General features: G+C 57.4%; 1 protein-coding gene and 1 long non-coding RNA gene across 3 annotated transcripts; one reads left to right on the forward strand and one right to left on the reverse strand.

Moving 5' to 3' along the window:
• Positions 1 to 1,290: 1,290 nt before the first annotated feature.
• LBX1 (ladybird homeobox 1) lies at positions 1,291 to 3,885 on the reverse strand. Its single transcript, XM_045853727.1, has 2 exons — positions 3,560 to 3,885; positions 1,291 to 2,865 (listed from the first exon to the last, which is right to left on the reverse strand). Exons 1-2 carry the CDS (start codon positions 3,882 to 3,884, stop codon positions 2,345 to 2,347), a joined length of 846 nt encoding a protein of 281 aa, XP_045709683.1. The 5' UTR covers position 3,885; the 3' UTR covers positions 1,291 to 2,344.
• Positions 3,886 to 4,280: 395 nt separating this feature from the next.
• LOC123828662 lies at positions 4,281 to 12,919 on the forward strand. 2 transcript variants are annotated; one of them, XR_006787495.1, is made up of 6 exons: positions 4,281 to 4,896; positions 9,896 to 10,028; positions 10,115 to 10,307; positions 11,288 to 11,781; positions 12,031 to 12,216; positions 12,296 to 12,919. It is a non-coding gene; the product is annotated as an uncharacterized LOC123828662 (long non-coding RNA). The 2 variants fall into 2 exon arrangements; XR_006787494.1 differs by having other exon boundaries at positions 12,031 to 12,919.
• The last annotated feature ends 4,531 nt before the right edge of the window (positions 12,920 to 17,450 follow it).

Consider the following 17,450-nt stretch of genomic DNA (forward strand, 5'->3'; position numbering starts at 1 on the left):
GCCTTCATGGTCCGCGCTCCGAATTACAGACCCATCCATCCTGAGAGAGGGCGATTTATGTCGCCCAGGAGAAACGGCCGCACGCCGGCCCGGCTGCCCGGCCGCCTCTTTCCTTCTTTGGTTCTCTCCTCTCCCTTCTCTTTCTTCTCTCTCTCTCTCTCTCTCTCTCTCTCTCTCTCTCTCTCTCTCTCTCTCTCTCTCACACACACTCTCTTCCTTTCTCTCTCTCTCTTCCTCTCCCTCTCTTCCTCTTTCTCCCCCTCTGTGGCTTCCTACTTTCTCGCTTTGCTTTCGGAGTGCATTCTGTGCCCCTTCTTTTTCTGTTCCTCTGTTTCTCAGTTTCCTCCCGGACACGACCGTTCCCGACTCAGGCCCCGGGGCCCCATCGCCTGCCCGAGACCAGATGCGCATTTCTCACATCAATTTTGCGGAGAAAGGGAGCTGAGCGGCCTGGAGGCGGGACCCTCCTCCGGTGACAGCGGCCACTCGCCAGCCCAGAGACAACAAAAGCCCAGAGAGAAACCCGCTCAGTCCGGAAAAGTGAAAGCTGCCTCCGTCCCTGCTTCAGCCCCACTCTGGGCGCGGGGACCCCAGAGAGTCCTTGGGAGATTGATGTCACTGCCCCCAGCCGAGTTCGGGACCCAGAATTTGTGAATGTCACCAGAAATTCATCCCAACTCTCAGGCGCTTTGGGCTCACATCTCCCCGTGCCTGTGTAAGCAGTTCAGTCTGTCCTCCGGTGCCTTCGGCCTCATTTTTCTCCCTGGCCCAAGTGTGAGGCCCTCCGGCAGAACCGAAACTCAGGAGCCCTCAGACCCCACCCTGTGCCCGGCTGAGCTACACCTGTCACTCACCCGGGACTTAGCGTGGCCCCAGGGAGTGCAGGAAGAATGTCCTTGGGTCCCGGTTAGGGTGCACGAACCACAGGGCAAGTCCCTCCCCACCCTTTGCCTCAGGCAAATTAATTTCATATCCGTGGCGCCCCCAACATACGCCCGCACTCGCACCCAGCATTGCACGCCTGCTTTTTACCCTGACCTGACGAAGCCTACTTGTCTTACACGCCCCCACCTCATTTGGAGCCTGCCGCGTGTTTGCGGGCAAGAAACGCTTCCTCCCACTGCTTCCCTCTCACCCCTCATTCTCACGCCTGCCCTGAAACTCCTCCAAATCTCCAAGGCCGGGCCGCCGGCAACGAGCAGCAGCGAGACCCTGGGCCTGCCATCGCTTCCCTGCAAAGGGCCCACTCATTTAGACACGGTCACCACCGCTTCTAGTAAAATGGCAAAGACTTTATTTATTGGAGAAAGAGGCCTTGGGTACAGTCCGGGGAGGAGAAGGCAGGGCAGGAGCGGGGAAGGAGCACGTGGGACCCACCCTCATCTGGCCACCTTGCCTGGCCAAGTCCACCTAGGAGCGGGCGTTGGAGACAGACCCAGAGCTGTGGAGGAGGTGGGGTGAGGACTTAGGTTGGCCTCCTCTCAGTCTCTGTCACATGCAAAAAAATTCTAAAAAGAGTAAAAAATAATTCTAGGGCTTTGGGTTCCTTTTTCGTTGGTTGGTTTGTTGGCTGGATTTCCCCGTTTTGTCCCTAAGACCCGGACCCCAGCAGTCGGTCCAAGGAAACCGAGAGAGGGTGGAGAGGAATCTTTAAAATAGCGCTAGTGGGTATTGGGAGGCAGAAATGGCATCGGAAAGAGACTTCTCTTAGGGGAGGAAGAAAAGATCAATTTGGAACTTGCAAGTCAGGCTCCGGCTGCCCACCTCAGCCGCTTCTGACTCGGGGAAAAATGCAGAAGAAAATAAAAGAAGTCAACTGCAATAGGCCCGGGGAGGCGAGGAGGGAGAGGGCCGGTGCATTCGCCACATGCAGAGAAAAATCGAAACAGTCGGGTGGCCCCCTCCTCCAGACCGCGGGGGTTCAGTGTCCGTTACCCTCGGCTCTGCCTCTCCCTCAGCAAACCCGGCAGCCTACGAGCTTTGAAAACATGAAAACCTCCGAGATCTTAAAAAATTTAAAAAGAAACAAAAAAGGCAGGCTGCGGTGGGAAGAACCCGCTATATAGGTTTAAATATTTATACAGAAGCCATACAGAACTGCCCGGCGAGGGCTCCCCGGGCGGTCTGCGGAGGCTACGCCAGCGGCCGGCCCGGCCGGCCAGCCCAGCCGGGGTTTATTGCTTCGAGAGGGAAGAGGCGGCTGCTGGGAGCCCAGTCTGGGCCAAGGACAGGGGAGAAGGCGGGAGTTGCAGAGGAGGTCCCAGCTCCCCTCCGCGGTCCGGTCCGGGAGGCTGCAGGCCCGCGGCTCCAGGGGCCCCGTGCGGCGGCAGATTCTGGGCTCCGCTCAATCGTCCACGTCGATCTCTTCGTCTTCCTCGTCCTCCGAGCAGTCCTGGCTGCTGGCTGGCTGGTCCGTGAGTGGGGAGGCGGGCGAGAGCTGCAGGGGCCCGGCGCCCGGGGCCTGCGGAACGCCTGGAGGGAGTGCCGGAGAGCCAGGCCTCGACTTGGCCCTGCCGCAGCCGCCGCCACCAGCGCCGGCAGCCTCCGAGTTCTGCTCCAGTTCGGCCAGCGCCACGATGTCCATCTGACCACCGGGGCCCAGTTTCTTGGCGGACTCCACGTCGGCCTTCATCTCCTCCAGGTCCCGCTTGAGCTTGGCGCGCCGATTCTGAAACCAGGTGATGACCTGAGCGTTGGTGAGGCCCAACTGCTGCGCGATTTGGTCTCGGTCGGCAGGGGACAGGTACTTCTGGTAGAGGAATCGCTTCTCCAACTCGTAGATCTGGTGGTTGGTGAAGGCCGTACGAGACTTTCGCCGCTTCTTGGGGGTCTGCCGTTGCCCAAAGATGGTCATCCCGTCTCGGCCTGCGAGGAAACCATAGTATAGTCTTGCGCCAGGGGAGAAGAGGCCCCACCCCGTCTCTTGCTCACCCCACCTAGGCTCATCCGGCCTGCGGTTTGCCACAGTTCCCTTCTCGGTTTTGGTTAAGCTTCCCGGACTAAGGCAAGCCTCGTCAATGGCAAACCCTCTTCCCCCGTCTCTCTTCTACCGGAAGTCCCTAGAAAAAAATTGTTTTGTTTTCTCTCCCCCATCCCCGCCCCCCAAGAGTTGGTTTGAAAGACCCAAGGTTGCTAGAGCAGGAAGGAGCCAGACGGGGATGTCCTGACTTTTGTATGCGTGTTGGTACTCCACCTCTTTACAAGGACCACAACTCTACCCTTACCCAAAAGTTCGCAGCAGAAGGCTCTCCATTCCTCATCCCCGGAACAGGACTAAGAGTGCCCAGGCCATTGGGAACAGGAGGGAGTCAGGCAGAGCAGGCCGACTACAGAGAGACTTGTGTTTCCACCATCCCTTCCTGACACTCTGGCCTATCCAGAGGTCCCTAGGAAATAGGATTTGGGTCCTGTCCCACCCATCTCCACACTTAGCGGCAGCGGTTTCGGCTGGAGGGCCCTGACGCCGGCGCGGGAGGAGAGTAGAGGCAGAGGGCACAAAGCGCGCTGGGCACGGGCAGCTGGGCTCTGGGGCGTAGGGGAATCTAGTGGCAGCACCTACCTTCGGCTGCCTGCAGGACGCTGACCTCCAGCCCCTTAAAGGTCTTGCTGGCGAGCTCCTCCAGTGCGCACAGCGGCGAGGTCTGGGAGAGCAGTGCGCGCCCCGCCAGGGGCAAGCCGCCCGGCGTGTGCTTGTCCGCAGCCGCCAGCAGGTGCGCCGCCCCGCACAGCGAGTAACTTCTCCGCACAGACGGCTTGTTGAGGATGTCCTCTATGCTGAACGGCGTCAGGGGCTTGTTGGAGTTGGCGGGCGGCGGCAGGTGGTCCAGCGGGCTGCGCCGCCGCTCCTCCCCCGGCGCCGCCTTGCCGTCCTCCTTGGAAGTCATCTCGGCCTCGTTTGGGGGCCCGGCCGGGGCGGCTCGGGCCTCGGGGACCCAGCCCGCGGGCAGCTCGGGCGCTGGGCGGCGCGGGAGAGAGGCAGCGGCGGACGAGAAGGAGGCCGCGCCGGGCAGGGCGCCGGCCGAGCGCCGGCCGTACGCGGGGCCGATTAGCGCGGCGACAGAGGCGAGCAGAGCTGCACGGGGCCCCGGGAAGAGGGTGCTGACGCGGGCACTGCCTCCGCCGGGGCTTCCAGCAATCCGGGGCCCGAGCCGGGGTGCGCCGCACGGGGCTCCAGTTTCGCCAGCCCTGGTGCTATTTAAAGGTGTCAGGTGGCTCCGCGGCAGCTCCTGGCCCCGGGTCCTGGAGGCGGCAGTTGGAAGAGCCGAGGCGAGGGCGCCGATCCCGTACTGCGAGGGGAGGCGGAGAGATGGGGCAATTGACTATTGCTAACAAGTTAGCCTTGATTCAGGAGTAATCAATTATATGCAGAGACACTACTCTCTCTCTCTTTCTCCTTTCCCCCTGTCTTTCTCCTCCCTTCTTTCTCTCTGTCCTCTTTCCTCCTGTTCTCTTCCTCCCTCCCTCCCTCTCTCTTCTCCGCTCCCCCCGTCTCTCTCCTTCTCTCCCTCGCCCTCGCCCTCTCTTTCACTCTCTGTCTGTCCAATGCAGGCAGCTCTAAGTTGGGAAGCTCATTAATTAGCGGGCCGGGGGTAGGAGGAGCCGGCTGGAATTAGCCTGCCTAATGCGCCTGTCAGTCCGGCGCCGCGCCGCGCTCGGCCCGAGCTGTTTGTAAATTACATTAGCGGCGCCTTTATTGCGCCCGCACCGCCGACGACTGAAAAGCCGCCGCCCCCACCCCAAACTGCGAGCTGCGCGCCCGGCGCACCCTTCGCCCGCCGGCCTCGCCGCAATTGCAGCGCTAGCCCGGAGTTCTCAGGCTCTCCAATCCGGGATTCGACGCCTGAGAAGGGCGGCGAGAGCCCAGTCCGGGAGGTGCACGGCCGCCAAGCGGTCAAGGTAAGACCAGGAGCTTGGGTGGGCCCCGCCGCTGCCCAGCGCGGACTTTGCCGAGCTGTGACCAAGGACCCAGCGCCCCTGCCCCTACACTCTTTCGCGGCCTCGGGCCACGCGCCTGGGGAAGAGGGAATCAGGAGGTCCACACGGGCTCTGCAGCCCTGCGTGAGGCGACACAGGGCACAGGGGTGGGAACCCCGGGGGCTGGGGGAGGGGGTTAGTCAGAGGACTCAGCCTTCCCTAGACGAGAGGGGGAGTGGAGTTGGTGGTGGCCCCAGCACCTCTCCCCGGGCCAGATCCCAAAGGGGCAGACTTACCTCCCCCAGCAATCTTGCACACTTATCTCGGGCCAAGGCTCTAGAGGCCGCCTGGTGACCGGGGTCTGACCGGCAGTCGGCCGGTGCCGGGGCTAACGGGCCGGCTCCGGGCCTCCCCGCTGCGCTCTGCCGGGCCCGGGCCGGTGCCCCGCGCCCCGCTGCCGGCCCCGCCCAGCCCAGCGCCCGGCTGGAGTGCACCGCCCGGCCGACTCCAGCTGTTCCGGATGCGGGGCGGGGGCCGGGAGGGGGCCCGACCAAGGCTGGGGTTGTGCTGTGAGGAACCCGCACGGAGGCCTGGGTTCAGGTCGGACTGGGGTCTGGCAACCCTATGGCCCCGCACTCTGTGTATGCCAGGCGGGCATTGGTGTGCATTGATCTTTGACTGTGTTTATGTTTTTGAATATGTATATTCGTGTGTCGTTCTCCACGCTTATATTTGTGTAAACCGATGTGTGTTTGAACCCTTACCTATGAACCCTTACCTGGGGCTGTGCCCCAGGCTCTTTTCGCTCGGGCTCCCCTCATCTGGTTTGTATGGGGCTGCTGGCTTCACCACCCTGATTTTCCATTTCTGCGCCTGGAGAAAGGGGGGAGGTGAAGGGGTTGGAGCCAATGGAGGCAGAACTGTTTCCTTTCCCACACAGCCCCAGCCGTTTCCCTGGCTTTGTTTGTAAACTCCTGGGTAGGCAGTGCCACCCTGCAGCCCCGCTCGGTTGAGAGAAGGGCCGAGCGAGGCCAGTGCAGAGGACAGTGGCCCAGCCCAGAGGTTGGGATGGGAAGGACGGGACCTCCTGGGCTTCTTACCCTCTCATACCTGCCCCCGAGAGGGAGCGAGCCCAGCTGGGCTGTGCGGTCCAGCACAGATTCTCTCCTTGGATGCCTCCGGCACAGGGGCTTCAGTGCATTGGAAATGGGCTGCTTTATCTCCCTTCCAGTTATTTGTTGGGAACATGGCTCGCAGCTCTCCAGAGTAAAAGGGACAATGCGGGGAGAAAAGATTCTTGTTTGGGATCCCAGCGCCTGCTCCATCTTTGTCCTGCATTTTGGGGGGATGACAGGTGCTCAGAGGCAGAGATGATGAGAATGGGGTTCTCAGTTCCCCCAGAGCTGCAAAACTATCCCCAAGGCCGGTCGGCCTCCAGTGCGTCAGTGCTGTTCTGGGAGCCGTGAGGTGATTGATGCCGGGCCTAGCACCACGGAGTGGGAGTTCAGAGATGGTGGAGAGGGACTGGAGGGAGAGGGCGCCAGGGAGCTGGACCCTGCTGCCTTGGAAGCTCTGGGACCAAGAGAGGTCTGCCCTCTCCTCTCACTTCCTGCCTGGAGGATCCTGCCTCAGCCTCTGGCCCACAGCCCTTTACTTCCAAAGCCCTGACCCAGAGCAGGAGGCGAGCCGCATCCCTCCTGCCAGCAGGGAGCAGGAACTCTTAGTTCCTTATCCTGGGAGGGGCCTCCCCCCATACTCCTCCTCTTTCATTCTTCCTGTCTGTTCCAGTATTCACACCTGATATTGGCCTGTAGGACAGGATCTTAAGGACAACCCTGCTGTTGCCCATTTCCCAGTCCCTCAGGACCAGTGAAGTTTAATGTTATTGTGAGGCTGCCAGGAAGATGAGGAATGGAATTAGGGAGCCGGGGGAGGGGGTGGGGGGGTGGGAGCATAGAATTCCTCTACTAGGGCATTATTTCCTGGGACCTTGATTCTCAACTGCATCATGTCAAAGTAGACAAGACATTCTACAGTCATCTATATTACCTCTTCCACCTACTGTCGCCACACCTCTTCTTCCCTTCAGCAATACCTGCGACTCAATCTTGAGGCTTTAGTGTTTTGGCCTAATTTGCTGATCTCCAGAGCAGCCAAACAGCTCCAGCCTAGCACAGCTAGTGGCTCGGGGGTGCCCCGGGAGTGCTACCCACCCAATTTGTTGTTTAGGGTCCCCTGCTTGCATCGGCAGGTCATTTTCAAAAACCAGCCTAACTGCCCCACCAACCTCTTCCACACCCAGCAGTTCCCCAGACTCCAGACCCCACTGTGTAAGTGGCTGGAATCTTCTAAACTCCTGGCAGCCCAAACCCACCAGCTTCCCATACCCCTCCTGCAGAGCAAGGAGCTGTGTTTTGGGTCTGCAATCAGACTCACTCCTTCTCCCATCAGACAAACCAGGAGGTCCTCGAGCGCAGGGACCTTAACCTGGGATGTCCGTACACCTCAGACCTGCGCAGGCCAGGTGAGTTCACCTGGCGCCCTCCATGTATTGGTTGAATGAGTTTTTTAGCAAGCAAATGAAGTACAAATGTTTGTGTATTGTGGAGGGGAAAGGCTTGGGCCTTGACTGCCCCCCTCAGAGGAGTTTTGGAGATTGTGAAAATTGAAAGAAGGAGTAGCTCGGGGACAGAGGGGTGGGAAAAAACCCTGCTGCTGCTCTCCAGGATCTACCCTTCCACCCAGCCCCCTTCCTGGGATCTTGTGCTGGGTCGGGAAGACACTGGGGGATTCCCAGCCCCCAGGAAGCTGAGCCGGTGGCATCTCCCTGGAGCTGGAAGTAGCTCGTCCCTTGAGTCTGCTCCGCAGAGGGAATGCCTGTCTTTAGAGCCTGGCCCACACTGTATCCTGACTCCTGAATTCATGCTTGCTGCCCTGCCTCTACCACCAGGGTCCAGCCTTACTTTGTCTCCAGGGAAAGGGATTGTTCTGCCCAAAACCTGCTTTCCCCTTATTTGAGTGAATATTCCAGACAAAGAGGAAGGAAAGAGTATTGCATGAATTGCCAGGATAAGGGGACCCTGTAGACTCAAGCAAAATGACTTATTCCTTAGTACAAGAGAATACTTCAAGTAAATGTCCAAAGGCTTCGTTGGCTTTAATCCAGGCGGTTTCAGTAGCCCGTTTGTTTCCAGATTATTTGTGTAAGCACCAGCACTGGCCCTCAGGCCAAGGCTTCCCTCAAAAAAAAAAAAAAAAAAAAAAAGGTTCTGGCGCTTCTTGAAATGAGTTACCTTGACCACCAATTGGGATCATTTTTGTCGCCTGGGGACCGGCTACTAAGACTCTCTTTGTGGAATTCAGTGAGCGTTTCTTCGGCTATAGAGGCAGACTCCGATAGATGGCCTCCTGCCGCCCTGGCTGAACCGGGACTGCCCACTCGGTTTTTATACTCTGCCCTGGGCCACCATCTGCAGTAACAGCAACAATAACCATGACAATAAACACCATAAGCCCTTACTGCATGTGCCTGGCTTCAGGCTAAGAGTTTTATTCATTTCATATATTACTCACAACCTGTGAGGTAGCTAGTGTTATTACCTTGATTTTACATATAAGAAAAGTGAGGCCCAGAGAAGTTAAGTAACCCATCAAAAATCACACAGCCTGTTTTGGAGTCATTGAGATTTGAAGACTAGTTTTTCTGACTCAAGTCTTAATCCCAGAACCATGGAGTTCTTAACCAGAGGCCCCCAGTGGCCCTTTGAATGGGCTTCAGGGGCTCTGCATACAGATCCCAGAAACTGTGTGTTAAATTGTGTATATGAGCCCAAGTGGGCACATTTTTCCAAGAGCAGTATTACATAACACATTGGATTCACAAAAGGGGCTGGAGATCCAGAAAAGTTTAAAGCCACAAGCAGGCCAATAGGGGAAGGGGAAAGGCTAGGGGGAGGGAAGTTGCCTCCTCACCGCCTGGGGGAGTAGGGAGCCAGCTGCTCCAAAATTCAGGACAGGCTCCATTCCTGCTTCTGGAGCTGCCCGCTGTCTCTGGCCAGGCCCAGCTCCCAGGACCTTGTGTAGCAAAGGGGGCAAGGTCTATGGCCACAGCAGGGCTTTGGAGAGCACCCCTCCTGCTTCTCTTCTCCCCACTTCTTTTCTCTTTCAGAGTCTATTGACACTGGCCCCGACACATGTCCTACATAGGGAGACTGCCCTTTTGAAGTGTGTGTTTGTGTGTGTGTGTGGGGGGGGTGCCTAGACAGACCACTGAGGGACAGAGACAGGTAGAGAGGGGACGAGAGACAGTTCCTGGGGTTCTCAAGGCCCAGATGACCATACTCTGAAGCTTCCAGAACAGCCCTCTTTTTTGGTCCCAAGTCTTTGCTCCCCTCGTCTTGGGGCCGGAAGGGTTTCTATCACTTTCCTTCCTGGCACCTCTTGTTCTGTGTTCAGTGCTTAATTCATTTGAGGGAGTCTCCCCTGACCTGTTCAGGTCCTCTGTGCTCCTTGGCACACACCTCCTTGGTGTCACGTCAGATTGCCAGGGATGTGCTTATTTGTCTGTTTGCCCTTCTGCCTCTCTCTCCACCTGGCTGTGAACTTGGGGAGGAAGGGACTTGAATTTCTTCTCCATGCCCTATGCTAGGCTGGCATATACCAAAGTCTCCTCATTCATTTACTGAATAAATAAACTAAACAAATAATAAAGAGACAAAAGAGAGCCAGGCAGGGACCTCAATCGGCGCCCCAGAGAGAGGACCAGGGGGATGAGGGAAGGGAAGGTACATTGTTTTGCCAGCTGTGTGCAGATGTGTGAGGCCCCCCTGCTGCTCCAGCACACTCAGAGGGGCACAGGAGCCTCATTATTTAATGCTTTTTGGTCATGGGGGGAGGGTCCTGGGTTCTGGACCCAGCTGTGGTATGGCCTGATTAAGGAATGAAGTTTGTTCACTCTCTCTCTCTCTCTCTTAAAAAACAGGACTGAGCCCCTATCATGTTTTGGGTGCAGAAGCAGAGAGGAAGAACAGACAGAAGATGGAGGGCGATGGGCAGGCAGGGGTGAAAGGAAACAGACACTCCCTCCCACAGTAGCGCAGAGGACCATGATGAGGGTAAAAATAAGTGGGGGGAGTCTGGTTCTGTCCCAGTGGAGGTGGCATTTGAGCTGCACCTTGAAGAACCAGGAGCATTTCGCTAGGTGCAGAAGTGGGGACCACTCTCCTGGCAAAGAAGACAGACAAGCAGGAGGCCAGAAGTGCCAGCCCGGAGGAGAGCCAGAACACCCCCACATTTCCTCCCTCTGCCGCCTGAGCAGCAAGCTGCTAGAGTCGCGATGAAATCTTTGGTCCTTCCTGCACTTGCATCAGGTCTGCAGCCTGCAGAAGGCGCTGGTGAGCTTGTGGGGTGGCTGTTTGGGGCCACAGGGGTGGGGAAGTTGGGACAAGGCTGCGGCTTCTGAGCCAAGTAAGTGGAGGGACTGAAGCAGGGAAAGGGGAGAACGAGGAGCAGGCCAGCCCCACTAGGCGGGCGCGGGGAAGGCCTGAGTCAGGCTTCTCATAATAAACAGCACGTGAATAATTCAGCAGCCGCGTGGGGGCTCATTGCATTAGTGCGGCCACCCCCACCGCCCTTCGCATTCCCACTGAGGGGAAGCGATCGCTAACTCGCTTGAGGTGGAGAGCCGGGATAGAAGACCTCCTGCCCCCCTCCTATCCTGGATTCTGCCCTGCTATGTCCCAGGAGACTCCCTGGTGCCTTGTCCCTTCTGGCCTCACAGCGACAGCGGGGCAGTGCTGTCCCACCTAAGCTGCTCTCAAGGTACCAGGCAAGAGCGGGCAGGCGGCAGGCCCAAGGCCAGGCCAAGGGACGCAGTGGTGTGACTAGCAGGAACCAGTGACTCCAGGGCCCAGCAGCACCAAGAACTGGGCAGTGTGGCTCTGAGCGAAGTGGAGGAGGCAGGCTCGGGCCTGTGCTCAGAGCCGGGATGCCCCAGGGCTGCTTTCGTCAGCGCCAGGCTGGAAGTGAAGCTGCGGGGAAGCCTCCGGACCCTCCACGGACTCTGGACCCCCTGGCTCCCCGTGCTCTGCGCCCGCCTGTCCTGGACCCGTGGAGCCAGTTCTGCACGCGCAAGCAGCAAGCAGCTGTATCTCTTCGCGCGAGGCCTGCCATGAGCCCCAGGCCGCTGTGCCTGGAAGAGAAGCTCAATAAGTAGCGCCCTCAGCCTTATTTCGTTTGCGTGGAACTGGCTCCTTCTGGCTTTTCCATTCCCGCGTGTCCCTGGCTCCTGATCTTGAGGGATCGCGCTCCTCCCCTCTCACACTGACCGCCGCCTGCATCCTCCAGCTCTCCCAACGCCTCTTCCTCCCCTTAGGTCGACCCAGCTCTTTCCTGAGCCGCCTGCCCTTCGCCCCGACCCGGTGAACCTCAGCGTGGGCCCTCGCAGCGGCCCCGCGGGTCTTCCCGGGGCAGCGCGGACAGGGGCCCGGCCTGATTTCCAGCAGAGTCCCAGGCGCCCCACCGAAGGCTGCTCCCTGGCCCATCCTCCAGGCCGCCTCCCCCTACCCCCAAGAATCCATCTCTCCTGCTGCACCTTCCTCCTCCTCCTCCTCTTCCTCTTCCCTCCGCCTCTATGCTTTCCTTCTCGTTCGTTTGTTTGGTTAGTGCCACAGCCCGGACCCCTGGGGAGGCCTGGGCTAACTCGGCCCCTCCCGAGGGCTCAGGCGGAGCTCTGAGCCCTCGGCCTGGCCTGGAACGACGTCCACACCTGGGCGGCCCGGGCGTCTCGGCAGAGGCAGCCGGCGAGAGGGGCTGTGACCGCACCTCGGCCTCAGCGGGCCCCGCCGCCTGTGGGCTGTGTGGTCTCGGGTAAGTCTTTCAACCTGCCTGAGCCTGGCCGGGGGTGAAGGTCAGGGGACTTAGGGATCGCGATGGCAGGAGACTAAGCCTTTTCATTCGTTTGAGGAAAGGGGTTGCCTGCTTTGGGCCCCAAGGAGGAAGCGAGGTTCGCGAAAATTGTAGGTTTGCTGTGGCTATTTATTTTAACGAATATTTAGGGGGGCAGCTGGTAGCTGGGGTTTTTTTTTCTCTCTCTCTCTCTTTTTTTTTTTTTTACAGCTGACGGGGTACTAGGCGTTAGAAACCTTCTCTCCAATTCTGACAACGTCTCCGTTTCACCAAAGAGGAAACTGAGGTTGAGACAGTGTCGCCAGAGGTGGGGCTCGAACCCAGATCGCGCTGGGAAGCGCTGCTGAGTTTAAGTCCAGCAGCTCCACCGGCGGTGGCGACCTGAGCAGGCACAAGGTGGGGCTGAACCTTCTAGAGTCCCTACTGCCATCCGCTGCCCCCGGTGCTGGGGAAACTTTGAAATCCTTATTTGCAGGTAAACGATTTTGGCGGCCCCTAGAGAAGGCTGGAAGTAAGACCCAAACGAGGGACTTCCGGCTTGTTCCGGGAGAGCCCGGGGAGGCCAACTCTTCCCAACGCAGAGCCCGTTGCTCCCGGAGTTTTCCTCCTTAGAGCCTGTCCATCAGCTCTGGCGTCTGTCCCTCCGGTGGGGCCCACGTCCCCGGCACCGCGGGGGACGGTGCGCAGGGCCCTCCCGCACAGGGCGGGGGGCTGGCCAGACGCCGCTCCGTCCCAGTCTTGTCCCCTCTCCTGCGTGCCTCTCAGGTAGGAGTCCTCCTGGCTGCGAAGCTGGGACTGGCCATGCCGGCTCGGGGCTGGGCAGGCTGGAAACCGGGGCCTGGGAACCCCCGGCCGGGCTGGGAAGGGTTGGAGTCCGCCTCCCCGGCGACACCGTCCGGAGCTCCCGCCGCAGAGTCACCCCGTGGCAGCCCCGACAGGCCACGCGTCCCTCGACACAAGTCCCATTACATTGTATTTATGCTTCACTTTATTGGTTTTTTTTCCTCTCTTATTATTGTCTCACTCTGGGGGAGGTAAAGGATATAATATATTCATCTTTATTATACCAAATCTGTGTGAAGCATTTAATAAAACGCTGTTTCCACACAGCCAGGGATATTAGTGTGAGCTCTTAAATTAATCTCGGGTACCGAGGGCGCCTCGGCCGCAGCGCCTGCTGCTGGCCGGCCTGGGGAGGCGCAGGCCCCGCCCCGCCCCGCGCCGCCCCGCCCCGCGCGCCCCGCCCGCTCCCAGCGCCTGCTACTCTTCCCAGCCCCAGGCTCACCCCAGCGGTCTCTCGGTTCCCCTCGGGCCCCAGCTTGGGAGGAGGGGCTCGAAAAAGCCGAGTTCAAGTTCCCCCATCCCCTTTTCCCTGTGATTCTGATCCGCCGTGGGCATCAGTCGGCTTGTGTCTGAGAACATGGGAAGAAGAATTCTATAGCTGCTTTCCTCTCAGGGCTCTTTTCCTGGAAGAGGCCGTGGGGGTGTGCAGAGCTTTACAAAGAGGAAAGGGGGGAAAAGGGATTTATCGGGATGAGGTCGATGAGGGCCAGAAACAAAGAGGCAGCAAACGTGGACCTAGGCGACACAGACCCCCGACTGGACCCCAGCCTAGAGTGAGGAGCAAAGTGCAACTCCAGTTGGTGCGGCACCTAGAAGGTTTCCGCATGCCCCGGCCCCACCCGCAGTGGATGAACGTGACCCGACTTTTATAAGGATCTTGGCCTGTCACAGTAGTCCCTGCCGTGGTCCTCCCTGTAGGCAGGCAGTCTTTGTGGTCTAATTTACAGTCAGCAAATCGAGCCTCAGAAAGGTCAAGTGGCTTGTCTGAGGTGACTCAGATGGGAAGTAGCATAGCAGATGACAGAGTGTGCAGACTGATTCCCTCCCTCCCCCATGGCCTCTGCTCCCTACCTTCCCCTTCAGCACCCACCCCACCCCCATCCTCCAGGGTTTTCCATGGCCTATAAGCTTTACCTCTTGCTTTCTACATGCGTGTGAGCACACACACATACACACTACCTAGGGAAGCCCATGGGGAGGAGTAAAAGTCACATAACTTCATATCCAGGCCCACCACAGATTCTATTAGGGCCCTGATTTGGGCCTATCAGCCTTTCTTAGGCTCTTGTACCACCAGTGCTTTCGGGAGAGATGGGGGCAACTCCCCCAGGCTAGAAGGAGGTGTTGTGCAGGAAAGGATTGGAGTAGGCAGGTAAGTCTCCCTAGTTAGGACTAACACCTTACCATAATTCTCAGTCCTCCTCTGTCCTCATACCGCTTCCTTGGACACTGTACCAGGTCACCCCACACCCTGTAGGCTGCTGGTGGGAGCTTCCCAGGATGGTTTCAGCTTCTCCTTGTGAATGGCTTTCTGAAGGGTAGAGTGCAAACAGTGGGAGGAGCTGCCGTATGTGGGAGTGAGCTCCCCCAATAGATGGAATATGCTTAGATCCTGCTGAGAAGGCGAATAATCAGTCTTATTGCCATCATCACCATCATCTTCATCATTTTACTATCACCTTACTCTATGCCAAGTAAGAGCTTTACCCACATTATATCACGTAACATATATAAACATATTTTGGCTGACAATGGAATATTGGTCTCTGACCTTCTGGGTCCTTTCCAGCTCTGAGAGTCTATTGTTGCTTAAGACAAAGGGCATTTTTGTTGACTTTGGACGATTTGTTGCCCTATAGTTATTTGGACTTGTCTCGTGGCCTTTAATCATGGGTAAGCTCTTTGAGGGCAGGGACTGTGTCTGATCTCATTTTTTTTTTAACTATTCCCTCTCCTCTTCCATGCCCCACACAGGATGAGGCACATAGCACATGTGCAATAAATATGTATTAAAATAACACACAAATAATCAAAGGCTGTCTGTCTACCTGGCCGTCTGCTTTCCAGGTTGTGACCAGCGAATCCATTAGAATGGCCTTCGGGAAAGCCCCCTTCCCCCACAGCTGAGCTGAGTTCAGGCTGGCACTTCCAGAGCCTTCTCCCAAATGTGCCCTCAGCCCTGTTGCAGGCTGCAGTTAAGACAGGGCCAGCCCAGTTTCTACACGTGCAGAAGGAGCTCAAGTGTCATACTGGACATACTCATAAAAAACCATTCAGGTCGTGGAGGGGACCTCCGGGAGATCCAGGCAGGGAGGAGCCTGGTAGCCAGAGAAGTCTGCCTGGCATGTGGGACTAGAGCAAGGCCTTGAAGAATGGGAAGGATTGAGAGGTTAGAGAGAAGAAGTGGAATCTGTCAAGTTGGAGTGAGAGGGGGCAGCGAGAGCAAAGGAGCAGAGGCAAGACTGCTCGCCACAGTTTTGGGAGATAGGTAGTCTGGCCTGGAGTCCCAGAGGAAGGTAAGTAGGAAAAGATATTTGTGGAATGCCTTGAATGTCTAGGCCTGAGCCAGAGACCAGAAATTTGGGTTTAGAAATCAGGTTCTACATCCTAGAGCCCAGACACCAGAATCTAGAACTCTGTGCCAAAGGCCAAAACCCAGAACCCAGCCTCACCCAAACTTGTCCTTTCAGTTGGTGTAAGATGCCACCATGGAGGATCCAAACTCAAGGTGCATGGACCTACTGGGTGAGAAGATGGACTCTTCTGCTTGGCTTAGCGCAGGAAACCCAAGACCTGGCATGATCCCAGAGCCAGCCTGACCCAGGACTAGCATGATCAGCTCTCCTAGGTCGCCCCAAATCAGAACCTGAAGTCTGACATCATGTGCACCCTAGGCACCCTGAGCTGGGTCAGGAGCTGCCCACCAATGTACAACCTCCACCCCCCATCCTTTCCTTCACTCTCTGATACAGGTGGGATCCAAGCTTCTAGGTTAGACCCAGCTGGGCTAGGCCGCACGGGGGGTGGAGCTGTGGTGCCTGCACTGGTGCCAACCCAGCCAGCATGGAGGCGTTGCTGTGCCGGCCTGTGGCGGAGCGCAAGCCTGCCAAGGAGCCGGAGCGCTGTGCCGCGTGGAGGGTGTCAGGGGTGGTATTGTCGGCGCACAAATGCTCAACTTTATGTACTTTTAACTAGAGGTGTAACAGATGGCCCCGTTTCTGTCCAAGCCAGGGAGACTGGTGCCCATTCCGGCTGCAGCCAATCAATCCCGCCACTCTGGGGGGAGCTACAAGCTGGGCTGGGAGGCCTGGAGCCAGCAATCGCGCAAGGCTGTCTGCTTGGGCTGGCCCAGCACTGCCTCCGCCAGCCGCTCAGCTCTGGGCCCAAGGAGGTGGGAGGGCGGGCAAGTGGCAGGCATGCCCAGAGGCCCAGCCAGTGGCCTGTCTGGGAGAGACAGCCTGGAACCACCCATTAGGACCCAAATGGCCAATGAAGACATTCAAGTCCCTAGCTCACCCCAGTTTGTCCTTTCCCCTGTGGTCCCTTGCTTAGTCCCTAGGCCCTGAATCTCTAGCTTCAAAATCCATAACCCTGTGGTGTCCTGCATGGTGGATGCCAGATACTGCTCAGGCAGGACTGGTGGTGAGTAGTGGTGGCTTTGGGAGAAATTGTCACAGGATTACAGAAGGCATTTCTTCAAGAAATGCTTAAGAGAAGAAAAGAAAATAGCAGGATCCAGGGATCCCAGAACTGGGAGAAAATTAATCTATTGATACATTCATATATTCAGTCAACAGATGCTCAGTGAAAACCTACTATGTGCCAAGTCCTTTGCTAAGCACTGGGGTCACAATGATAAACGACATAATTCCTGTCCTCGGTACATTTTCAGGGAAGGACAGACAAATACACAGGTAATTGGAGTATTGAGCTAGGACAATGGAGCAAGAGCATTTAACCCTGCCTGGGAGTCCCAGGTTCCAGAAAGGGCTGGCTCTGAGCTGGGTGTTAAAGACTAGTAGGAATTTTAGGGGTGAAGAAGGGTACCTGAAGGGAAGGAAGAGCACACGCACAGACAGTAAGACAGAGCACAGTAAATGTGAGGGTCTGAAGAGACGCGTGTGGGTGACATTTCAGACATGGATGGGGGAGTAGAGGGAGTGAGGCTGGACCCGGGAGGGAGGCAGGCCTGGGCCCCATGGCAGCAGGCTGGCAACCTGACCCAACAGATCTCTTCCCTCAATTGCCCCTCCTATGACCCTAATGCCCCTCCTCCTGGGGCCAGAGGGAGTAAGGAAAAAAAGAGGCAAAGCCTGGCAGCGTGTGGGCAAGGCCAGCTCAGGGAGAGGACCCTGCAGCTTCATTCTTCGGTCCTGGCCTTCCCGCTTCCCTGCTTTGAGGGATGAAGCCACGAACCAGGGGGTCTCTCGCAACTGTGTACCCCATGGATTTCTGAGTCTCCTAAAAACAGGCCTTCCATAGGTTCCTTAAAGAGGACATGGAATCTCATTCATTCATTCATTCATTCATCAAACATTGAGCATCAGCTGTGTTCAAGGCCAGGCAGGATACTGCAGTGTAGACAGAGCATTCTGCTGAACTGTGTGGGAAGCTCAAGCCCAGACACAAGAGGAAGACAAGAACTTGGGCAGGGATCATTCCTTGTGCAAGAACAAAGGTTCATTTGAGGAATCTCTCTCTCTCTCACACACACACACACACACACAAAAGGAGTGCCTTTGTATTGTAGCACATGCTTCAGCACAGGAACTGGGCCCAGAAAGCAT

This window comes from Phyllostomus hastatus, unplaced genomic scaffold (genome assembly GCF_019186645.2).
Source record: "Phyllostomus hastatus isolate PE091 unplaced genomic scaffold, TTU_PhHast_1.1 phas_scaffold_1066, whole genome shotgun sequence".
Classification (NCBI taxonomy): Eukaryota; Metazoa; Chordata; class Mammalia; order Chiroptera; family Phyllostomidae; genus Phyllostomus; species Phyllostomus hastatus.

Excerpts from the sequence above, each read along its gene's own strand:
- LBX1 (XM_045853727.1), bottom strand. The coding sequence starts at position 3,884 with ATGACTTCCAAGGAGGACGGCAAGGCGGCGCCGGGGGAGGAGCGGCGG. Across the intron at positions 2,866-3,559 it reads CGTCCTGCAGGCAGCCGAAG|GCCGAGACGGGATGACCATC; the intron begins GTAGGTGCTGCC and ends GTTTCCTCGCAG.